This window comes from Salvelinus sp. IW2-2015, linkage group LG26, assembly GCF_002910315.2.
Source record: "Salvelinus sp. IW2-2015 linkage group LG26, ASM291031v2, whole genome shotgun sequence".
Taxonomy (NCBI): Eukaryota; Metazoa; Chordata; class Actinopteri; order Salmoniformes; family Salmonidae; genus Salvelinus; species Salvelinus sp. IW2-2015.
Window position 1 is genome coordinate 27462436 of NC_036866.1, and position 25251 is coordinate 27487686.

The window sequence follows — 25251 nt, forward strand, 5'->3', positions numbered from 1 at the left end:
AGAGGAAGGATTGTTTAGCTTATCAAATCGCCACTCTAGAACGTAGATATTACAAACCCTAAAAACAATAACTGAGTATAATGCATCCATACATAGTATTTTGTTGATCATGTTCACACACGTGCTTAATAGATAGCTAGATCATTTCTGATGATAGAAAAAATATCATGGGACCAAAATGAGTGAGGTCACTTCTTATTCTATCTGAGACTTCTAACTTCTTTTATTCTATACTAGAGAATAAATTATGGTCCTTTACGGACTTGTCCATCCTTTTTTTTAAAATAGATTTTGGGGTATATTTCTTGTTAAATCACCAAATTATATCTTAATTTCTGAACACATCTATTAGTATAAAATAATAGTAATATTACCTTTTTTTATGTGATCATACAATTATAGCTCAGTGTTGTGAATTTTTTTATTTTATACTGTCGTCTATTGCTCGCACTTTATCCAAGGTGTCAATAATTTCGGACCCCCACTGTATATTAGAAGGGGTTCGAATACATAAATATATTTCATACTTCAATTCCAGCGGAAGATGAGAGAGTTTGTCTCTAATTCATACTTCTGCTCAACAGCAATACATGCACAGCATACAGTATATTACCCTCTCTGTTACCAACCTGTCACCTCACGAGTTACCAATGATCTATGCTAACCATCCCCTGGTCCTGGCCTGGCCGGCACATCTCACCTCAGGTTATCTACAAGTGGAACCTAAACATTCTGTTAACATGGCCCCATAAGACTTGAAATTAATCGTTCAAATGGTTGATTACCCCCATAAGATACGTACACCGCAAGGTCACTGTTGCTATATCATGCTTATTCAATTTCCCTCTCCACCCATTTGTGGGGTGCATTATAGTAGCATGTGGCATCCCAAGGCTCAAGCCCAACGCTGATTCAAAAAGCTCAATAGACACTCAAGGCCTTTTGCTGTTGGGGGTACATGAGGATGCATAGAACAGGTCTTACGTTGCCATGAGCGGCAAGCCCTCTTCAGTAACAGCTGTTCTATAGTGGCCTGGCTGCCCTAGCCACTATGCCTCTGGGCAATGGCTGAGGACTCTACTGTGTACAGGTTTCTGAGGTTGTCGCAGGAAGATCTAGAGGAAGAGTGAGCATAACACACTGGTATACACATACTGTCATAAGTGTCCTTGATAGATATCCATGGTTTTAATTTTTATATAGTGATTATTATGCGTTATTCATGTTTATGAAAGGGTTAGGTCACCGTTGTCGAGGCTCTTCCGGGCACGGCCTCGTGTCTGCCAAGTTGTTCCAGCCAGCTTAGTCTGTAATCTGATCCACCCATTCTTTTCCTAATAGGACAAGAGAGAGGCACAAACAACCCAATCAGATCACCAAAAACAAAATCCACCATACCGGTATCTCAATTAATCACTCTCCCTCCTCACTAATTAGCCAGCGTTTATGTTACTAGTAGCTGCCTATCATCTGCCAACAATGCCTGCAATCAGATAACTTCAGATGGTTTCAAAGCCAATATAACCACATCAGACGACTCCCACAAGAATGGAACATGGCATCAACCTGTCCAGTCCAATCACTTCAACCAAATCACTCTAATACAATGTCACCCAATAAGATCACTGGCCCTAGCCGTCAACACTGCCAGAGCCAAATCAGATCATCTTAGGGGTCAAAGGAAAACAAAACCAATCAAATCTTATTACTAGGTCACACACAATGTCAACAAGGTAGCCGTCTCAAGTTGGGGTCAGACCAATGAGATTCAGACCAGTGAATGTGGTGTGGACAGGCTCTGAGAAATTACCTGTGTGTGTGTGCGTGTGGCATGTGTGTGTGATGTGTATGTGTGTGATGTGGTGCCTTGTTAGAGAAACCAGAAACAAAAGGGTCCACTTCATATTCAAGTGTGAGGTGGAGCCAAAAGTTACTCACTGAGCTTCTTGATATATCACTACTGACATACAGCACCTTTGTCTGTCTCTGTCTCTTCTCGTTACATCTCTCCGGCCTCTCTCCCTCCCCCTCTATATATCTCTCTCGCTATATTTTCTCTTCTCTCTATTTCACAGGATCACATTTGATGCAAACCTCCTGACATCCTGGGCTGAGCACTGTGGTGTTGCTTAGAGTAAAAAGAGCTCACCATGAAACATCTGGGTCCTGCTATAAGAAATGTTTTAATTCCGTAACCTTTAGAAACATTGTGAAACATTGCACACACACACGGACACGACAAAGTGGGAGAGAGACAGGAAGAGAGAATATTGCAATGCAGTTGGCTGGGGGTTGGAGTGGGATGTAGATGATTTCATTGCACTCACAGACCACGCCACACACACACACACACACACACACACCACACCCACACGACACACACACACACACACACACACACACACACAGCACACACACACACACACACACCACACACACACACACACACAACACACACACACACACACACACACAACACAACACACACACACACACATCACACACACACACATCCGTGTGTCATTTGCAGCTATTCACACAGTCCCCCTGAGAGTAAATGTAGTGGTAATGAGGATTGTGACACGGGAACAGGAATGAATTGACGGGGAGGGGTGGAGAGGAGGTGAGGTAAAGGAATAATTGGTGTCCCAAATCTGTTCTCCTCTCCTCCATCCATAGTGGCCTGAGATCTAAAGCCCTGAGAACCTCTGAGCAGACAGTGTGTGGTGTTTGTGTGTGGCGTGTTGCCTCCATCCATGCATAGATGTTGTGTGTAAATAGTACCTACTAGACCGGCGCTAAACAGACACGTCTTTCTCCTAGCCAACTTTGGAGTACTTTAAATTTTTTTTGTGTTTTTTTCTTACATTACTTGCTCAGCATTTTCCTTATATTATTATATAGATCAGTGGTCACTCAGAACTTTTTGCCTGAAATCGACTTCCCTGTCCTGGATCCTTTGTTTGAACCTTCCCGAGGAGCTCTATTCATCCGGGGGCTGCAACCAAACACTGACGCCAGATAAGAGGTGGAATGAGTGAAGACCCTAGACTCAGACGGTTCAGGTCCCTGGACGAAGTAAAGTAGGACAAGCTCAGGGATGAGGATCTTCGCATTGCAGAAAGACATCAGGGACGTTACCTATACTCTGTTTTTACTGAAATCATGGCTCTCTTTCCGGGTATATTGTCCTGTGGCATTCGAGTCAGCAAGTTTTCATCGAGTCCAGGAAGAAAGAACTCTCAGAGAAAATAGAAAGACGGAGGGGTTGCTTCATGCCTAACAACTCACTTGTGTTGAATTAGTACAAGGAACTCAAAATCCTTTTTGTTATCCCTATCTGGAATACCTCACTATCAGAATGAGACCGCATGATCTACCAAGAAAAATTACTCGTCACAGTCGACTGCCGTTGTTTTCCACCCAGCCGACACCGCGACAGCTCTCAGGAACTACACTGGAACCTTTTGGTGGCAAATTGGAAACCCCATTACCTCCATGACATCCGCATTTACCCTAACGTGTGGACTTTAAAAACGTGAATCATGAGGAACAGCACTACCCGAAATAATATTCAACTACGGCACATAGGCCATGGATCATTAGTAAATATCTCCTTCCGGGATGGCTACAGAGGCCTCCCACCACCCTCCCCTATCGGCGAATCAGATCAGCCCTCCATTTGCTCCTCCCCACCTATAGGCAGAAACGTAAACAGACAGCTCCCCAAGGTAAAGTGACAGTTATTAGCCTTGGTCTGACTAATCAGAATCTATGCTTCGAGATGTTTGATACCTCGGCCTAGAAAATGTTCCGGGTCAACTCTGAGAATTGTATTGACGTATACGTGAGACTGGGTCTCAGGAATTGCATAGACGACGTTATTCCACTGTGACAATTAGAATTGATCCAAACCAAAAACCGCTGTCAAATGACAGCATCGTGCAAAACTGGAAAGCGCAAAACAACAAGATTTAGCCATGGCAAGGTGATTGGGAACATCGACGTGTACAAACAGACCAGCTACGACCGTCGTAAGGCAATTAAAGAGGTAAAAACCGACGTACAGGGACAATAATGGAGTTGCCGACTCAACGACCCAGAGACACTAAGCGTATGTGGCAAGAACTCCAGACAACATGGATTAATCAAGGTAAACGCCAGCCACTTCGCAGACACTGACACCTCACTCCCAGATGAGCTGAAACACTCTCTTCACCCGCTTTCAAGAATTTGTATACAGCCCAACAATTTTGTATAACAGCCCCAATAGATCCACGGACGACGAATTGCCATTGCACTGCACAATCTCACCTAGACAAAGTATATACGTAAGATGCTGTTCGTCAACCACAGCTCAGCTTTTTCAACACCGTAGACCCTCCAAGCTCATCACTAAGCTCAGGGCCCTGGGTCTGTAACCCTTCCTGTGCAGCTGTGTCGTGCTCTCCGTGAACTTGCTGATAGGAGACCCCAAGTGGTGAAGGTAGGCAACAACACCTCTGCCAATTGATCTTCAAACAAGAGGACCCACAGGGGTGCGTGCCTCAGCCCCTCCTTTACTCCTGTTCACCCATGACTGCGGGCCATGACGAACATCTCCAACTCACAACACTGGTAGGTCTGATTACCAACAAATAGTGAGCCTATAGGGAGGAGGTAAGAGCCCTGGCGTAGTGGTGCCAGGAAAATAACCTCACCCTCAACGTTAACCAAATGAAGGAGCTAATCGTCGAACTACCGGATACAACAGAGAGAACACGTCACATCCACATCGACGGCGGGCGCATGGAGAGGGTCAAAAGCTCAAGTTTCCTCGTGTGCACATCAAAGACAACCTGAAATAGGCTTAAGAAATGTGGCTGGCAACGTCCGCAAACAGCAGGGCTCTCCAGAAGGTGGTGCGGTCAGCCCAAGGCATAACTGGGGAGCGCACTGTCAGCCCTCAAGAGATATCTACACTACCCGGTGTCCACAGGAAGGCCAAGAAGATCATCAAGAATCTACACTCCCAAGCCATGGCTGTTCACCCCGCTACATCTAGAAGGCGGGGACAGTAGCAGGTGCATCAAAGCTGGGACGGAAAGGACAGAGAAAACAGCTTCTATCTCAGGCCATCAGACTTTTACTGAGTATCACTAGCCAGCCTCAGCCCAGTACTTCTGCCCTGCACCTTAGTCACTGTTCTAGCGGGCAACCACCCTGTTGGCACACATCTCCATTCAGACCACATTCACACTCCTCCAATATGTCGTGCTGTGGCCAAAAAACCTCAACATTTAAACACACAAAAAAAGTGATACTTTGTAAACTCATGTGCATTTGTTTTAAAACAATTGTTGATAATCTCCAACGCATCTACAAATCGAACTTTGATTTACAAGTGGATATCTGTCAAACTGACCAATCCAGACGCACCTCAGTCCATTCATGTTTAGTCAGCGAAGTTTGTCTGAGTTGGCAGGGATTCTCTACTCTGCTCATAAGAGATATTAACTACTGGTGGGCTTTTAAAGGTCTGGGTTAGAGAGAGAGAGAACGAGAGAGCGCGAAAGAGAAAGAGGGAGTGTAATGATTATCATCGCGAATCGCTGTGTTGAACTATTGGACTAATTACACATCACTATAGAAGGCAGAAACAGTCTAACACACACACACACACACACACACACACCACACACACACACCACACACACACACACACACACACAACACACACACACACACACACACACACACACAACACACACACACACGATCACCACACGACACACACCACAAACACACACACACACACACACACATCACACACACTTCTTGTGGCACGCATGCTTATACACATAGATAGGGCTTCAATAACAGTGGGGACAGTTCAACATTTAAGAAACACAACTCTACTAGATAAACTATACCAATGTTTTCACCAGATCAAAAGGCAAAGGCAAAACAGACAGATGGCAGTTTAATGTTTGGACTGCATTTACACAACCTGCCACAGATACTTCTCCTCTGTGTCGCATCCTATTACATCCCCAGAGTAAACACTGGAACAGCTGACACATGGTTCCTAGAGTGGGGGTGAAACTAACTGATCAACACAATAATATCTGGCTGTTACCTTCAATTATCAGCTCTTATCACCTGGAAGATCATTGCGGAACAGAGCATCACTCTCTTCTTCTTAATTTCCCAAGCTACATACTGGGTGGTGTTATTAAGAGTCTAGACTAGGTCATATAATCTGTGTATTGCATAGTAATAACCATATTGGTCTCTGAAATAAACCCATGAAACATATTCTGTGTTTCACTGTATGAACTTGTAGGATTGGTAGTCACTGTAGGCATTAGGCTACAGTATAAAGCCTCATTTAAATATATTCTACAATCGCATTAGTTTAGTTTAAACAAGTTGACACGACATGCCTTGTCATGCGCACGTCTTCATTGATCACATAGCTGACCCTAATGAAGGCGACCAGCACGTGGGAATTGCTAGTAAAATAAGACAATGTTCATTACATTCGCACTTACATAAACAGGCTATACACTGTAAACCATGAAAGAATGTGACATGTTTTAGGGATGGGCATGGTAATCAAATACTCAATACTAAACGCCATCAAAACTCGATCTTTAACCAAGAGAACAATTTGTTTTTCCCAAATACTGTAAACTTATTTGGTCTAAATTGTTTCTTGCTTTGTCTAGCGTTCCATTTTGTGTTCATTTGCAGGACACAAAAAAGAATAAACCAAACCAAGTATCACACAGTTTTGCTCCCTGAATTCCTTTCCCTCTGTCTCTCACTCACCAAAATGTGTTACTGACTGATACACAGGCGTAATGTGTGTGCCTATAGAAATAAATGCCTATGACGTTTTATGTGTGGATTAATTGTCAGAGTAGAGGACCTTGTGCATTTCAGGTAAAATAACATCTCAATGTTTATATCCCAGGACAAATTAGCTAGCAACAGCAAGCTAGCTAAATAGGACAAATTACCTAGCAAGTGCAAGCTTGCCGGTTTGGGTTCCGTGTTACTCTGTTATCTTTACAGCCAATTACAAGTCTGTCTCTGATCATTTCCTCTCTTATTAACCCGAAATCACATGAATCCGACAATTGACGCAACCTCACAACATATTGACCAGACGTCTCTGCTTGAGGTTGTTCTCGTAAATCACATTACGGGTGGGTTCAAATGTCTTTGTAAAACGTCAAGGATTTTCTTTGAATTTTTTCTATTCTCTTCCCCCAGATCTAGGTGACGCTGAAGCATATGGCACTCTCTTCCAATAACACTGAGCAGTGTTGCCACTCTCACATGTGGGTCTTTTTTATCTACACCTGTAGCGATTTCATAATTCTCCTACTGACGTTAGTTACCACAGCCAAGTCATAAAAGTCATACATTTCTACAATTTCGCTTCTTAAAATCTGATTTTAAACCTAACCCTTAACCCTAAACTTAACCAGACGGAAAACCGTATGCCTAACCTTAAATTAAAACAAAAAGCACATTTTAAAATCATAAGACAGACAATTTAGACTTTGTGGCTGTGGTAACTAGTTACAACCGCAAAGTAGCCTAAGTGAGAAATTACGCAATTTTTCCAAAACTGCAGCTCATTGTTGGAACACACATTTATTTTCCTACTTAAGTAAACTAGTCCATTTAGAATTTGTTATAAAACTGTTGTCATTTGGCAAGGAAGTTGGCTATCAGGTTTTAGGGAAGACCCAGATGCAGACAGTGTCGAAGTAACAAAAGTTTATTACTAGAACGGGGGAAGGGAAAACAACAGGTCAAGGGCAGGCAGAGGTCAGTAATCCAGATCAGAGTCCAAAAGGTACAGAACAGCAGGCAGTCTCAGGGTCAGGGCAGGCAGAGGCAATAATCCAGTGTGGGGTGACAAGGTACAGAATGGCAGGCATAGTCAGGGCAGGCAGAATGGTCAAAACTGGGAAAATTAGAAACAGACAGGAGTAAGGGGAAAACCGCTGGTAGACTTGACAAACAAAACAAACTGGCAACAGACAAACAGAGAACACAGGTATAAATACACTGGGGATAATGGGTATGGTGGCGACACCTGAAGGGGGGTGGAGACCAGCACAAAGACAGGTGAAACAGATCAGGGTGTGACAATGGCTTGTGTATCACTTTAGATCATTTTTTATAGGCATTTATTTCTATAGGCACACACATTACGCCTGTGTATCAGTCAGAACACATTTGGGTGAGTGAGAGACAGAGGGGAAAGGAATTCAGGGAGCAAAACTGTGTGATACTTGGTTTGGTTTATTCTTTTGTTGTGTCCTGCAAATGAACACAAATGGAACGCTAGAGCCAAAGCAAGAAACAATTTAGACCAAATAAGTTTTACAGTATTTGGAAAAACAATTGTTCTCTGGTTAAAGATCGAGTTTTGATGGCGGTTTGAGTATTGGAGTATTTGATTACTCATGCYCATCCCTAAAACATGTCACATCTTTCATGGTTTTACAGTGTATAGCCTGTTTATGTAAGTGCGAATGTTAATGAACATGTCTTACTTTTTACTAGCAGATTCCCACGTGCTGGTCGCCTTCATTAGGGTCAGCTATGTGATCAATGAAGACGTGCGCATGCCAAGGCATGTCGTGTCAACTTGTTGAAACTAAACTAATGCTGATTGTAGAATATATTAAATGAGGCTTTTATACTGTAGCCTAATGCTACAGTGACTACCAATCCTACAAGTTCATACAGTGAAACACAGAATATGTTTCATGGGTTTATTTCAGAGACCAAATATGGTTTATTACTATGCAATACCAGATTATATGACCTAGTCTAGACTCTTAATAACACACCAAGTGTAGCTTTGGGAAATTAAGAAGAAGAGAGTGATGCTCTGTTCCGCAATGATCTTCCAGGGTTAAAGAGCTGATAATTGAAGGTAACAGCCAGATATTATTGTGTCTGATCAGTTAGTTTCACCCCCCACTCTAGGAACCATGCTTCAGCTGTTCCAGTGTTTACTCTGGGGATGTAATAGGATGCGACACAGGGAGAAGTATCTGTGGCAGGTTGTGTAAATGGCAGTCCCAAACATTAAACTGCAATCTGTCTGTTTTGCCTTTGCCTTTTGATCTGGTGACAACATTGGTATAGTTGTATCTAGAGGTTGTGTTTCTTAAATTGTTGAACTGTCCCCACTGTATTGAAGCCCTATCTATTGTATATAAGCATCGTCACACAAGAGTGTGTGTGTGTGTGTGTGTGTGTGTGTGTGGTGCTGTTGTGTGTGCGTGTGTGTGTGTGTGTGTGTTGTGTGTGTGTGTGTGTGTGTGTGTGTGTGTGTTGTGTGTGTGTGTGTGTGTGTGTGTGTGTGTGTGTGTGTGTGTGTGTGTGTGTGTGTGTGTGTGTTAGACTGTTTCTTGCCTTCTATAGTGATGTGTAATTAGTCCAAATAGTTCAACACAGCATTCCGCTGAGATACTCATTACACTCCCTCTTTCTCTTTTGCGCTCTCTCGTTCTCTCTCTCTCTAACCCAGACTTTAAAAGCCACAGTAGTTATATCTCTATGAGCAGAGTAGAGCATCCCTGCCAACTCAGACAAACTTCGCTGACTAAACATGAATGGAGCTGAGGTGCGTCTGGATTGGTCAGTTTGACAGATATCCACTTGTAAATCAAAGGTTCGATTTGTAGATGCGTTGGAGATTATCAACAATTTGTTTTAAAACAAATGCACAATGAGTTTACAAAGTATCACTTTTTTTGTGTGTTTAAATGTTGAGGTTTTTGGCCACAGCACTGACATATTGGAGGAGTGTGAATGTGGTCTGAATGGAGATGTGTGCCAAACAGGGTGGTTGCCCGCTAGAACAGTGACTAAGGTGCAGGGCAGAGTACTGGGCGGAGGCTGGCTAGTGATGACTGTTTAAAAGTCTGATGGCCTGGAGATAGAAGCTGTTTCTCTGTCTYTCCGTCCCAGCTTTGATGCACCTGTACTGTCCCCGCCTTCTAGATGGTAGCGGGGTGAACAGGCCATGGCTTGGGTGGATGAGATTCTTGATGATCTTCTTGGCCTTCCTGTGACACCGGGTAGTGTAGATATCCTTGAGGGCTGACAGTGCGCTCCCAGTTATGCATTGGGCTGACCGCACCACCTTCTGGAGAGCCCTGCTGTTGCGGACGTTGCCAAGCCACATTTCTTAAGCCTATTTCAGGTTGTCTTTGATGTCCACAACGAGGAACTTGAAGCTTTTGACCCTCTCCACTGCGGCCCCGTCGATGTGGATGTGACGTGTTCTCTCTGTTGTATCCGGTAGTTCACGATTAGCTCCTTCATTTGGTTAACGTTGAGGGTGAGGTTATTTTCCTGGCACCACTACGCCAGGGCTCTTACCTCCTCCCTATAGGCTCATCATTGTTGGTAATCAGGCCTACCAGTGTTGTGAGTTGGAGATGTGCATGGCCACGCAGTCATGGGTGAACAGGGAGTAAAGGAGGGGGCTGAGCACGCACCCCTGTGGGTCCTCTGTGTTGAAGATCAATGTGGCAGAGGTGTTGTTGCCTACCTTCACCACTTGGGGTCATCCTGTCAGGAAGTCCACGACACAGCTGCACAGGAAGGGGTACAGACCCAGGGCCCTGAGCTTAGTGATGAGCTTGGAGGGTCTACGGTGTTGAAAGCTGAGCTGTGGTTGACGAACAGCATTCTTACGTATTTACTTTGTCTAGGTGAGATTGTGCAGTGCAATGGCAATTTCGTCGTCCGTGGATCTATTGGGGCTGTATACAAATTGTTGGGGCTGTATACAAATTCTTGAAGCGGGTGAAGAAGGTGTTTAGCTCATCTGGGAGTGAGGTGTCAGTGTCTGCGAAGTGGCTGGCTTTACCTTTATAATCCATGATTGTCTGGAGTCCTTGCCACATACGTCTAGTGTCTGGGTCGTTGAGTCGCAACTCCATTTTGTCCCTGTACTGTCGTTTTTCCTCTTTAATTGCCTTACGGAGGTCGTAGCTGGTCTGTTTGTACACGTCGATGTTCCCAATCACCTTGCCATGGCTAAATCTTGTGTTTTGCGCTTTCAGTTTTGCACGAATGCTGTCATTTGACAGCGGTTTTTGGTTTGGATCAATTCTAATTGTCACAGTGGGAATAACGTCGTCTATGCAATTCCTGATGAACCCAGTCACCGTATACGTCAATACAATTCTCAGAGTTGACCCGGAACATTTCTAGGCCGAGGTATCAAACAATCTCGAAGCATAGATTCTGATTAGTCAGACCAAAGTTAAACTGTCCTTACCTTGGGAGCTTCCTGTTTACGTTTCTGCCTATAGGTGGGGAGGAGCAGAATGGAGGCTGATCTGATTTGCCGAAGGGAGGGTGGGGGAGGGCCTTGTAGCCATCCCGGAAGGGATATTAGCAATGATCCATGGTCCATGTTGCGAGTTGATATTATTTCGGTAGTGCTTTCCTCAGATTTCCTTTATTAAAGTCCACCGTTAGGGTAAATGCGATGTCAGGATATGGGGTTTCCAGTTTGCACAAAGTCCAGTGTAGTTCCTTGAGAGCTGTCGCGGTGTCGGCTTGGGGGTGAATATACACGGCAGTGACTGTGACCGAGTACATTTTTCTTGGGAGATCATGCGGTCTTCATTTGATAGTGAGGTATTCCAGATAGGGAGAACAAAAGGAATTGAGTTCCTGTACTAATCACACAGTGAGTTGTTAGGCATGAAAGAAACCCCTCCGTCTTTCTATTTCTCTGAGAGTTCTTTCTTCCTGGACGAAGAAACTGCTGACTGAATGCACAGGAACAATATACCCGGAAAGAGAGCCATGATTCAGTAAAACAGAGTATGTTACAGTCCCTGATGTCTTTCTGGAAGAAGATCCTCACCCTGAGCTTGTCTACTTTATTGTCCAGGGACTGAACGTCTGAGTCTAGGGTCTCACTCATTCCACCTCTTATCTGGCGTCAGTGTTTTGGTGCAGCCCCCGGGATGAATAGAGCTTCCTCGGGAAGTTCAAACAAAGGATCCAGGACAGGGAAGTCGAATTTCAGCAAAAAGTTCTGAGTGACCACTGATCTATATAATAATATAAGAAAATGCTGAGCAAGTAATGTAAGAAAAAACACAAAAAAATTTAAAKTACTCCAAAGTTGGCTAGGAGAAAGACGTGTCTGTTTAGCGCCGTCTAGTAGGGTAATATTTACACACACATCTATGCATGGATGGAGGCACACGCACACACAAACACACACACTGTCTGCTCAGATCTCAGGGCTTTAGATCTCAGGCACTATGGAGTGGAGGAGAGGAGAAACAGATTTGGGACACAATTATTCCTTATACCTCACCTCCTCTCACCCCTCCCCGTCAATCTCATTCCCTGTCCCCGGTCACAATCCTCATTACACTCATTACTCTCAGGGACTGTGTGAATAGCTGCAAATGACACCGGATGTGTGTGTGTGTGTGTGTGTGTGTGTGTGTGTGTGTGTGTGTGTGTGTGTGTGTGTGTGTGTGTGTGTGTGTGTGTGTGTGTGTGTGTGTGTGTGTGTGTGTGTGTGTGTGTGTGTGTGTGTGTGTGTGTGTGTGTGTGTGTGTGTGTGTGTGTGTGTTGTGTGTGTGTGTGTGTTTTGATGTGTGTGTGTGTGTGTGTGTGTGTGTGTGTGTGTGGCGTGGTCTGTGAGTGACAATGAAATCATCTACATCCCACTCCAACCCCCAGCCAACTGCATGCAATATTCTCTCTTCCTGTCTCTCTCCCACTTTGTGTGTCCGTGTGTGTGTGCAATGTTTCACAATGTTTCTAAAGGTTACGGAATAAAACATTTCTTAGTAGGCAGACCCAGATGTTTTCATCTGAGCTCTTTGTTACTCTAAGCAACACCACAGTGCTCAGCCCAGGATGTCAGGAGGTTTGCCATCAATGTGATCCTGGTGAAATAGAGAGAGAGAAAAATATAGCGAGAGAGATATAGAGAGGGGGAGGGAGAGAGGCCGAGAGAGATGGAGAGAAAGAGACAGAGACAGACAAAGGTGCTGTATGTCAGTAGTGATATTATCAAGAGCTCAGTGAGTAAACTTTTGGCTCCACTGCACTTGAATATGAAGTGGACCCTTTTGGTTCTGGTTGCTCTAACAAGGTCACACACATGCACACACATACACATACACACACATGCACACGCACACACACACAGGTAGATTTCTGCAGAGGCCTGTCCACACACATCACTGTCTGAATCTCATTGGTCTGACCCAACTTGAGACGGCTACCTGTTGACATTGTGTGTGAACCTAGTAATAAGTATTTGATTGTTTGACTTTTCCTTTGACCCCTGAGAGTATGATCTGATTGGCTCTGGCAGTGTTGACGGCTAGGCCAGTGATCTTATTGGGTGACATTGTATTAGAGTGATTGTTGAGTGATTGGACTGGACAGGTGATGCCATGTTCCATTCTTGTGAGAGTCGTCTGATGTGGTTATATTGGCTTTGAAACCATCTGAAGTTATCTGATTGACAGGGATGTTGGCAGATGATAGGCAGCTACTAGTAACATAAACGCTGGCTAATTTAGGTGAGGAGGGAGTTATTTAATTGAACTACCGGTATGGGATGTTTGTTTTTGTGATCTGATTGGTTGTTTGTGCCTCTCTCTTGTCCTATAGGATAAAGGAATGGGTGGATCAGATACAGATAGAGCTGGTGACACTGGCAGACACAGCCAGTGCCGGGAAGAGCCTCACACAGGTGACCTAACCCTTCATAACATGTTATAACGCATAGTAATCACTATATAAAATAAAACATGGATATCTATCAAGGGACACTATGACAGTATGTGTAACCAGTGTGTATGCTCACTCTCTCTAGATCTTCCTGGACAACCAGAACCTGTACACAGTAGAGTCTAACATTGCAGAGGAACTAGTGGCTAGGGCAGCCAGGAACATAGAACAGCTGTTACTGAAGAGGGCTGCCGCTCTGGAAGTAAGACACACTGTTTCTATGCTCCTCATGTACCCCCAACAGCAAAGGCTTGATGTCTAGTTGAGCTTTTGAATCAGGTGTGCTTGAGCCTTGAGGATGCCACTGCTACGATAATGCACCACAATGGAGTGGAGAGGGATTGAAATGAATGACACAGTGACTCTTGGGTGTACGTATCTTATGGGGGTAATCACATTAATGTTATTTCAAGTCTTATGGGGGGCCCATGTACAGAATGTTAGGTTCCACTTGTAGATAACTGAGGTGAGATGTGCCAGGCCAGGCCAGGACCAGGGGATGGTTAGAAGACCATGGTAATGTGAGGTGCAGGTTGGTAACAGAGAGGAGTGATATACTGTATGGCTGTGCATGTATTGCTTTGAGCAGAAGTAGATTAGAGACACAACTCTCTCATCTTCCGCTGGAATATGAAGTATGAATATATTTTGTATTCGAACCCCTTCTAATATACAGTGGGGTCCGAAATTATTGACACCCTTGATAAAGGCGAGCAATAACGACAGTATAAAATAAAAAATTCAAACACTGAGCTATATTGTATGCAAAAAAAGGTAAATTATATTATTTTATACTAATAGATGTGTTCAGATTAAGAGATTTTGTTTAACAAGAAATACCCCAAAAATCTATTTAAAAAAAGGAAGGGGTACTAATTATTTTTATAAATAAAGTAGTCAAAAGTKTAATATTTGGTCCCATATTCCTATCACGCAATGATCACATCAAGCTTGTGACTTTACAAACTTGTTGGATGCATTTTGCAGTTTGTTTTGGTTGTTTTCTGATTAGTTTGTGCCCAACAGAAATKAATTGTAAATAATTGATTGTGTCATTTTGGAGTCATTTTTATTGTGAATAAGAATACAATATATTTCTAAATACATCTACATTAATGATTACGGATAATCCATCCTGAATGAATCCTGAATAAAGATGAGTGAGAAAGTTACAGAAGGTCAAAAATCATATCCCTAAGACAAGCTAACCTCTCACCATTACCAACAGGGGATGTTAGCATGTCTTGGGGGTTTGATATTCGACCCTCTGTAACTTTCTCACTCATCATTATTCACGCTTCGTTCAGGATGAATACGGAATTATTACAGATCATGCAGTCTCATTCAAAGTGAGAAATGCAGCATGTYCTTATTGGCAATCTATTTGTTATATGTACTGAGCTTTGACGCAAAACTAAAACCTAGCTACTCACTTGTATCTTAGCAGCCAGCTACACAGGTTTTTAGCTAGCTAGCTAGCTAACGTTATATCCCAACAACATTGACGCTCAATATATTTTTGTTCTCAGCCATATCTAAGCCATATTCAAAATGTAATTATTGAAATTGTATCTGTTTTGTTAGTTGACGTTGTAACGTTAGTAGTTAGCTTGCCAGTCAGGCTCCCTGGTTCACGTATTGTCCGAGCAGCCCAGCTATGGCACAAGTTGGCTAGCTGGTTAGCTAGATAACTCATTGTGACAACATTGACCCTCAGAATACTTATTTTGTTTCAATTATCTCAGCCAAATTCAGAATTGAATTCAAGGTTATCTATGAACTATCTAACATGCAGGCATGAACTCAGATCGACTACATACGTTTGTTGCTTCAAATCAACCTCTCCACCATAGCTAGCTAGTTACCTACATTGGCTAATCAAACCAATGCTCAAATTACATACAATAGCATAATGGCGTGACAATTTCATCAAACAGAAGTAGTAAATTATAGCTATGTCTTACCTTGATCATTGGTATTWGATACTATTTGGCCATATCTCCAATATAATTTGGAGTCTCATCACAAAGCGTCCAATGTTGCAGCATTTTAGCCTGATTTATCCTCACTTTCTGACAATTGTATAATTCATAAACAACTTAGCTATTGAAATGTAAACAGCAGGTGATGATACCAATTACAGAAAATATTACAATACCAAAGCATAAAAAACGTAACAATATTTCACTCAAGTCAACCTTACCAACATAATTATAATACATTCATCAGTACTATTCATATCAACCTTAGCACAAACAAGAATATGAAACAAAGATCATTCACTTTTTTTCAATTATGATGTAATGGTGAATGAATCACACATTGTTAAATGTGGTAGCTGCATGCTGTCTGTGTTTCCATCCCTCTCAGTCCAATCACCAAAGATGGCTATAGTAGAGGGAGAGAGGTTAAAAACTTCTTCGGGATCGGTGTCCCTTCCACGAGACGGTTGAGCTAACGTGGGCTAATGCGATTAGCATGAGGTTGGAAGTAACAAGAACATTTCCCAGGACATAGACATATCTGATATTGGCAGAAAGCTTAAATTCTTGTTAATCTAACTGCACTGTCCAATTTAGAGTAGCTATTACAGTGAAATAATACCATGCTATTGTTTGAGAAGAGTGCACAGTTTTGAACATTAAAAGTTATTAATAAACAAATTAGGCACATTTGGGCAGTCTTGATACAATATTTTGAACAGAAATGCAATAGTTCATTTGATCAGTCTAAAACTTTGCACATACACTGCTGCCATCCTCCCTCATGTGATACCCTTCCTGCAGGCTCACCCTGACATGACCCTCCAGCATGACAATGCCACCTGCTCATTCTGTGCGTGATTTCCTGCAAGACATGAATGTCAGTGTTCTGCCATGGCCAGGATCTCAATCCCATTGAGCATGTCTGGGACTTGTTGGATCGGAGGGTGAGGGCTAGGGAGACATTCCCTCCAGAAATGTCCGGGAACTTGCAGGTGCCTTTGTGGAAGAGTGGGGTAACATCTCACAGCAATAACTGGCAAATCTGATGGAGTCCATGAGGAGGAGATGCACTGCAGTACTTAATGCAGCTGGTGGCCACACCAGATACTGACTGTTACTTTTGATTTTGACCCGACCTTTGTTCAGGGACACATTATTTCATTTATGTTTGTCACATGTCTGTGGAACTTGTTCAGTTTATGTCTCAGTTGTTGAATCTTGTTATGTTCATACAAATATTTACATATGTTATTAAGTTTGCTGAAAATAAACGCAGTTGACAGTGAGAGGACTTGCTGAGTTTACATATGAGATGAGTAATGCAAGATATGTAAACATTATTAAAGTGGCATTATTTAAAGTGATTAGTGATCCATTTACTAAAGTMTGTATGTAGGCAGCAGCCTCTCTATGTTAGTGATGGCTGTTTAACAGACTCATGGCCTTGAGATAGAAGCTGTTTTTCAGTCTCTCGGTCCCAGCTTTGATGCACCTGTACTGACCTCGCCTTCTGGATGGTAGCGGGGTGAACAGGCAGTGTTCACGGGGTGGTTGTTGTCCTTGATGATCTTTTTGGCCTTCCTGTGACATCGGGTGCTGTAGGTGTCTTGGAGGGCAGATAGYTTGCCCCCGGTGATGCGTTGTGCAGACCGCACCACCCTCTGGAGAGCCTTGCGGTTGTGGGCAGTGCAGTTGCCGTACCAGGCGGTGATACAGTCCGACAGGATGCTCTCAATTGTGCACCTGTAAAAGTTTGTGAGGGTTTTAGGTGACAAGCCAAATTTCTTCAGCCTCCTGAGGTTGAAGAGGTGGWGTTGAGCCTTCACCACACTGTCTGTGTGGGTGGACCATTTCAGTTTGTCCGTGATGTGTTCTTAAAACTTTCCACATTCTCCACTACTGTCCAGTTGATGTGGATAGGGGTGTGYTCCCTCTGGTGTTTCCTGAAGTCCACGATCGTCTCCTTTGTTTTGTTGAGGTGCCCTCACCTCCTCCCTGTAGGCTCCCTGTCTCGTCGTTGTTGGTAATCAGGCCCACTACTGTTGTCATCTGCAAACTTGATAAATGATTTGGAGGCTTGCTTGGCCATGCAGTCATGCGTGAAAAGGGAGTACAGGAGGGGGCTGAGCATGCACCCTTGTGGGGCCCCAGTGTTGAGGATCAGCGAAGTGGAGATGTTGTTTCCTACCTTCACCACCTTGGGGTGGCCCGTCAGAAAGTCGAGGACCCAATTGCAAAGGGCGGGGTTGAGACCCAGGGCCTCAAGCTTAATGATGAGCTAGGAGGGTACTATGGTGTTGAATGCTGAGCTGTAGTCAATGAACAGCATTCTTACATTCAGTAGGTATTCCTCTTGTCCAGATGGGATAGGGCAGTGTGATGGTGATTGCATCGTCTGTGGACCTGTTGGGGCGGTATGCAAACTGAAGTGGGTCTAGGGGGACAGGTAAGGTGGAGGTGATATGATGCTGTATCGGAGTATTATCCTCAAAGCGGGTAAAGAAGGTGTTTAGTTTGTCTGGAAGCAAGATGTCGGTGTCTGTGATGTGGCTGGTTTTCTTTTTGTAGTCCGTAATTGCCTGTAGACCCTGCCACATACGTCTCGTGTCTGAGCCATTGAATTGCGACTCCACTTTGTCCCTATACCGACATTTCACTTGTTTGATTGCCTTGCAACAATGCAGTTTTAAGAAAATACCCCCAAAAAAGTAAGCTATAAGAATAACAAATAATTAAAGAGCAGCAGTAAATAACAATAGCGGGGCTTTATACAGGGGGTACCGGTACAGAGTCAATGTCAATGTGTCGGAGCACCAGTGTTGAGGTAATATGTAGGTAGAGTTATTTAAAGTGACTGTGCATAGATAATAACAGAGAGTAGCAGCAGCGTTCCAGAGGGTGGGGGGCCAATGCAAATAGTCTAGGTAGCCACTTGATTAGCTGTTCAGGAGTCTTATGGCTTGGGGGTAGAAGCTATTTTGGAGCCTCTTCGACCTAGAATTGGGGCTCCGGTACCGCTTGCCGTGAGGTAGCAGAGAGAAGAGTCTGTGACTAGGCTGGCTGGAGTCTTTGAAAAWTTTTAGGGCCTGCCTCTGACACCGCCTGGTATAGAGGTCCTGGTTGGCATGAAGCTTGACCCCGATTATGTACTGGGCCGTATGCACTAACTCTGTAGTGCCTTGCGGTCGGAGGCCGAGTAGTTGCCATACCAGGCAGTGATGCAACCAGTCAAGATACTCTCAATGGTGCAGCTGTAAAACCTTTTGAGGATCTGAGGACCCATACCAAATCTTGTCCGTCTCCTGAGTGAGAATAGGTTTTGTCATGCCYTATTCACGACTGTCTTGATGTGCTTGGACCATGTTCGTTTGTTGGTGATGTGGACGCCAAGGAACTTGGAGCCACGTCGATGAGAAGGGGGGTGTGCTTGGTCCTCCTTTTCCTGTAGTCCACAATAATCTCCTTTGTCTTTAACGTATCTCTAAACTGATTGAAGTGACAACAATAAGGGATCATAGCTTTCAAATGGATTCACCTGGTCAGTCTATGGCATGGAAAGCAGGTGTTCTTAATGTTTTGTACACTCAATGTACATCATTTATTGAAATAAAGGTGCTCTCTGCATGCAATGTGAGATGTGATTAGTGTCTTGGCATGGCCACCATCATAAAGTAGCTACTGTAGCTACCATAGCTGTTATCAACAGCACAGATCATGTTACCCCCTTGCTTGTGTGTTTCAGAGTGAGTGAGACAGTAGTGTGTGGGGGGGGACTATCCGTAGATCCTCTGGTATTCTACTTTGATTCAATTCAAATAAAATAAATGTTGTCACATACACGTGTTTAGCAGATGTTATTGTGGGTGTAGTGAAATGCTTGTGTTTCTAGCTCCAACAGTGCAGTAAYATCTAACAAGTAATATCTAACAATTTCACAACAATACACACAATATWCTCAAATCTAAAGTAAAGGAATGGAGTTAAGAATAAACTCAGCAAAAAAAGAAACGTCCTCTCACTGTCAACTGCGTTTATTTTCAGCAAACTAAACGTGTAAATATTTGTATGAACATAAGATTCAACAACTGAGACATAAACTGAAAAAGTTCCACAGACCTGTGACTAACATACATGGAATAATGTGACATTTCAGGGGGGAATGGCCCTRGCCCTCACCCTCCRATCCAACAAGTCCCAGATGTGCTCAATGGGATTGAGATCCAGRCTCTKTGCTGGCCATGGCAGAACACTGACATTACTGTCTGGCAGGAAATCACGCACAGAACGAGCAGTATGGCTGGTGGCATTGTCATGCTGGAGGGTCATGTCAGGATGAGCCTTCAGGAAGGGTACCACATGAGGGAGGAGGATGTTTTCCCTGTAATGCACATTGTTGAGATTGCCTGCAATGACAACAAGCTCAGTCCGATGATGCTGTGACTCACCGCCCCAGACCATGACGGACCCACCACCTCCAAATTGATCCCGCTCCAGAGTACAGGCCTCGGTGTAACGCTCATTCCTTCATCGATAAACGCAAATCCGACCATCACCCCATGTGAGACAAAATCGCGACTCGTCAGTGAACAGCACTTTTTGCCAGTCCTGTCTGGTCCAACGACGGTGGGTTTGTGCCCATAGGCGACGTTGTTGCCGGTGATGTCTGGTGAGGACTTGCCTTACAACAGGCTTACAAGCCCTCAGTCCAGCCTCTCTCAGCCTATTGCAGACAGTCTGAGCACTGATGGAGGGATTGTGCATTCCTTGTGTAACTCGGGCAGTTGTTGTTGCCATCCTGTACCTGTCCCGCAGGTGTGATGTTCGGATGTACGGATCCTGTGCAGGTGTTGTTACATGTGGTCTGCCACTGCGAGGATGATCAGCTGTCTGTCCTGTCTACCTGTAGCTCTGTCTTAGGTGTCTCACAGTACGAACATTGCAATGTATTGCCCTGGCCACATCTGCAGTCCTCATGCCTCCTTGCAGCATGCCTAAGGCACATTCACGCAGATGAGCAGGGACCCTGGGCATCTTTCTTTTGGTGTTTTTCAGAGTCAGTAGAAAGGCCTATTTAGTGTTCTACATTTTCATAGCTGTGACCTTAATTGCCTACCGTCTGTAAGCTGTTAGTGTCTTAACGACCGTTCCACAGGTGCATGTTCACTAATTGTTTATGGTTCATTGAACAGGCGTGGGAAACAGTGTTTAAACCCTTTACAATGAAGATCTGTGAAGTTATTTGGATTTATACTAATTATCTTTGAAAGACAGGGTCCTGAAAAAGGGCCGTTTCTGTTTTTTGCTGAGTTTATATAAATATTTGGGTGAGCAATATCAGAGCGGCATAGACTAAGATACAGTAGAATAGGATAGAATACAGTATATACATATGAGATGAGTAATGCAAAATATGTTAATATTATTAAAGTGGGCAGCGATTTCAAGTCTATGTGATGGCTTTTTAACAGTCTGATTGGCTTGAGATAGAAGCTGTTTTTCAGTCTCTCGGTCCCAGCTTTGATGCACCTGTACTGACCTTGGCTTCTGGATGATAGCGGGGTGAACAGGCGGTGGCTCGTGTGGTTGTTGTCCTTGATGATGTTTTTGGCCTTCCTGTGACATCGGGTGCTGTAGGTGTCCTGGAGGGCAGGTAGTTTGCCCCCGGTGATGCGTTGGGCAGACCACACCACGCTCTGGAGAGCCCTGCGGTTGCGGGTGGTGCAGTTGCCGTACCACTTATTGATACAGCCGAACAGGATGCTCTCAATTGTGCATCTGTAAAAGTTTGTGAAGGTTTTAGGTGCCATCCCAAATGTGGATTGACTGRTCTTCAGACAGTAAGTCAAAATTTAGTGGTACCGAGATACTGTATGTAAAGTATACATTTTTAGCGTGTTATCTTTGTGTTTTCTAGACTCTGGCCACGGCTGCTGAGAACTTTCAGATGGAACACCAGTGGGAGGATGAGTATGTGGTAAAACTGTGATTGTAATTATAACCAACATTACAGTTACATGATATACTGTAAGTGTAACTTGCCCCTCCCACCACCAATGTGTAATAAGAATGTGGGTAATGTGTGGCATCTGTTTAGTACTGGAACATTCACCACCCATTGGCTGAGAGACGGCAACCTCAGATGACTCTACARTACATGGTGTCTTATTACTGCTCTCTTTATGTGCTAAAAAGGAGGGAATATAGGGTTTCAACGCACACACACACATCCACTCACACTCACAAACACTGGCACGCTTGAGTTAGCGGCCATATATCTTGTTTAATAATAGTTGAACCAATATAGTTTAATGCTGTTGTCATCAAGAGATTTAACTGTTATTATTCATTACATATTGTGGGCCATTAAACCACTTATGTCCACAGATGGCCTCTACCTCACAATTACCGCTTCTCTTTCTCTTTTATCTTTTACTATTTTTTATTGTTGTCGAGAAGGAACCTGTAAATAATCATTTCGCTGAATGATGTTTGTGTCTGTATGTGTCCCGTACATACGACTAATAAAACTTGAAACTCTCTCCAACAAACACACATACACACACACACACGCACACGCACACACACACAAAATGCTCACTAGGGATATTTGTGTCATTTGTTACAGGATGGTGACATTGTTTACTACAATGCAAAGGACAATGTGAGTATTTTTATTCATTTTCTGCCAATGAACGAACACATGGGTCTCACACAGAGCTGTATCTATAATCAACCCACAATCTCACTCAGAAAAAGACTAGTGGTTTGGTCTACGACAGCTCCCGCCTCTCTTTCCAACTCACTCTTTTCACTCTTTGCTCTCCCTCTTTTCCTACTTCCTCATACCCTTTCTCTCTTCCTCCCTTACACCTCCCTCTCTCCCTCCCTGTCTAAATATCCCCTGCCCCTCTTCCTCTCTCTTAGGTGAAAAGGTCCCTGGTGTGCTTCCACTTTAATTGACATTTGAGATGTATGAGCTGCTACTGTTGCTTTATTAGGAGTCTCTTCCTACCCCATGTTAATCCACAGAGTTTGGGCTAAACATGTTTTGGCTTGAAAATGAGGCAGGTTTAACCTAGCCTTCTCCACACACCATTTATTTCTCTAAACCGGTGTAGTATAATAACTAGACATGCGTCTAATGAGGGTCAGTGGATTTGACATGTACATCTACTTGGTCTTAGCCTCCCTGTTTCATACATATACAATCTAATAGTGGACATAGGTTTTAGTCTGTTATAAATCACTGTCTAATATTCTCCTTTCCTCTCTTCTAGTTGGAGGTGAATCACACAGAGGGTAGGAAGAACCGGATCAGGCCAGCCTTTAAGGAGGACCCGTTGTTTAAACGCTTCACCTCTGATAACGACACTGCTGTACACATCCCTACTGACATCTACGATGGCTGTGAGTACACACCAGATGAGGCTGGTGGGAGGAGCTATAGGAAGATGGGCTCATTGTAATGGCTGGAATCTAATAAATGGTATAGAATCAAACATGTGGTTTGATGTGTTTGATACCGTTACCAACTATTCTATTACCGCCATTACAATGAGCCCGTCCTCATATAGCTCCTCCCACCAGCCTCCTCTGGTACACACACACAAACACATACTTGCACTATACACACATGCACGTATGTATGCATGAACGCGCACACACACACTACACCCCCCTCCATAAACACACACACAGCGTAACCATAGATATGACACAGACTGTACAAATCCCTAGATAAATGGTACCTTTATTAACAGCAGAGCAACATATTTATGTTTATATTCTTTATGTGTCTTTAACTGGAAAAGGACCTTGGGGTCATGCACAGACAATTTTAGATCAGAACTCTAACACCCAGTGTTAAATGTAACACTTAGTGTGTATATGTGACCCATTGAAAAAGTGTTAAACTAATATTTTTCAAAGTGTTGAAAAACAAACACCCCTAGAGTGTTGGTTCCCTAACGCCATGGGTTTTGCTGTTTTTTTGTGTTACGGAACAACACGTAGTTTTACAGTATTTGGGTTAACACTGTAGGGTGTAAAGTCTTATTTTCATATTTCCCAGCATGCCTTGTGAGTGAATTTGACCGATACACACACATGACTGTGTTTATTAGTGACAGAGACATGGTTGTTGCATTCATTAAGTTTCAGTCCAGAAGCATTTACCAAGTGACTGCCTAACTTAATTTTTTTAAATTGAAAGTAAGCCCTTCATGACCAATGTATTATACATTTCACAAGGTCTAGTTATTCTCAACATTGTGGTCTGAAAATCCTGACTAATGGGGAACATCAGATGGGTATACAACAAAGCAGGGTCAATGAGTTAGCCAGCTAACTTGTCCAAATAAAATACAAATATTTTTCAGAAAGCTAACCTTGAATGGGTATGGTGTAATTAACTCAACAACCCAAAACACTATCTAAGTTTAGCTTACTTAATGAACCAGAATACAGTGGCTTGTGAAAGTATCCACCCCCTTGGTATTTTTCCTATTTTGTTGCCTTACAACCTGGAATTAAAATAGATTTCTGGGGGGGGGGGGGGGGTTTGTATCATTTGATGTACACAACATGCCTTCCACTTTGAAGATGCAACATATTTTTTCTTGTGAAACAAACAAGAAATAATCAAAAATATGTTATGGTATGGTATGTCTCTATAARCTTGGCACATCTAGCCACTGGGATTTTTGCCCATTCTTCAAGGCAAAACTGCTCCAGCTCCTTCAAGTTGGTCGGGTTCTGTTGATGTACAGCAATCTTTAAGTCATACCACAAATTCTCAATTGGATTGAGGTCTGGGCTTTGACTAGGCCATTACAAGACATTTAAATGTTTCCCCTTAAACCACTCGGGTGTTGCTTTAGCAGTATGCTTAGGGTCATTGTCCTGCTGGAAGGTGAACCTCCATCCCAGTCTCAAATCTCTGGATGACTGAAACCGGTTTCCCTCAAGAATTTCCCCGTATTTAGCGCCATCCATCATTCCTTCAATTCTGACCAGTTTCCCAGTCCCTGCCGATGGAAAAACATCCCCCCTGCATGATGCTGCCACCACCATGCTTAACTGTGGGGGATGGTGTTCTCGGGGTGATGAGAGGTGTTGGGTTTGCACCAGACATAGCATTTTCCTTGATGGCCTAAAAGCTACATTTTAGTCTCATCTGACCAGAGTACCTTCTTCCATATATTTGGGGAGTCTCCCACATGTCTTTTGGCGAACACAAAACGTGTTTGCTTATTTTTTTTTTAAGCAATGGCTTTTTTTCTGGCCACTCTTCCGTAATGCCCAGCTCTGTGGAGTGTACGGCTTAAAGGGGTCCGATGGACAGATACTCAGAACTCCGCTGTGGAGCTTTGCAGCCCTTTCATGGTTATCTTTGTTGCCTCTCTGATTAATGCCCTCCTTGCCTGGTCCGTGAGTTCGGTGGGCGGCCCTCTCTTGGCAG

The 25251-nt window shown here is 43.5% G+C and overlaps 1 protein-coding gene across 1 annotated transcript in view; it reads left to right on the forward strand.

The window, feature by feature from the left end:
- Nucleotides 1–25251, forward strand: part of LOC111953063 (voltage-dependent calcium channel subunit alpha-2/delta-1-like) — a 123105-nt gene that overhangs the window by 7605 nt on the left and 90249 nt on the right. Inside the window, 5 exon segments of the mRNA XM_070435223.1 lie at nucleotides 13687–13768; nucleotides 13892–14008; nucleotides 21706–21765; nucleotides 22417–22452; nucleotides 23069–23198. Of these exon segments, the coding sequence (XP_070291324.1) occupies nucleotides 13687–13768; nucleotides 13892–14008; nucleotides 21706–21765; nucleotides 22417–22452; nucleotides 23069–23198 (425 nt within the window).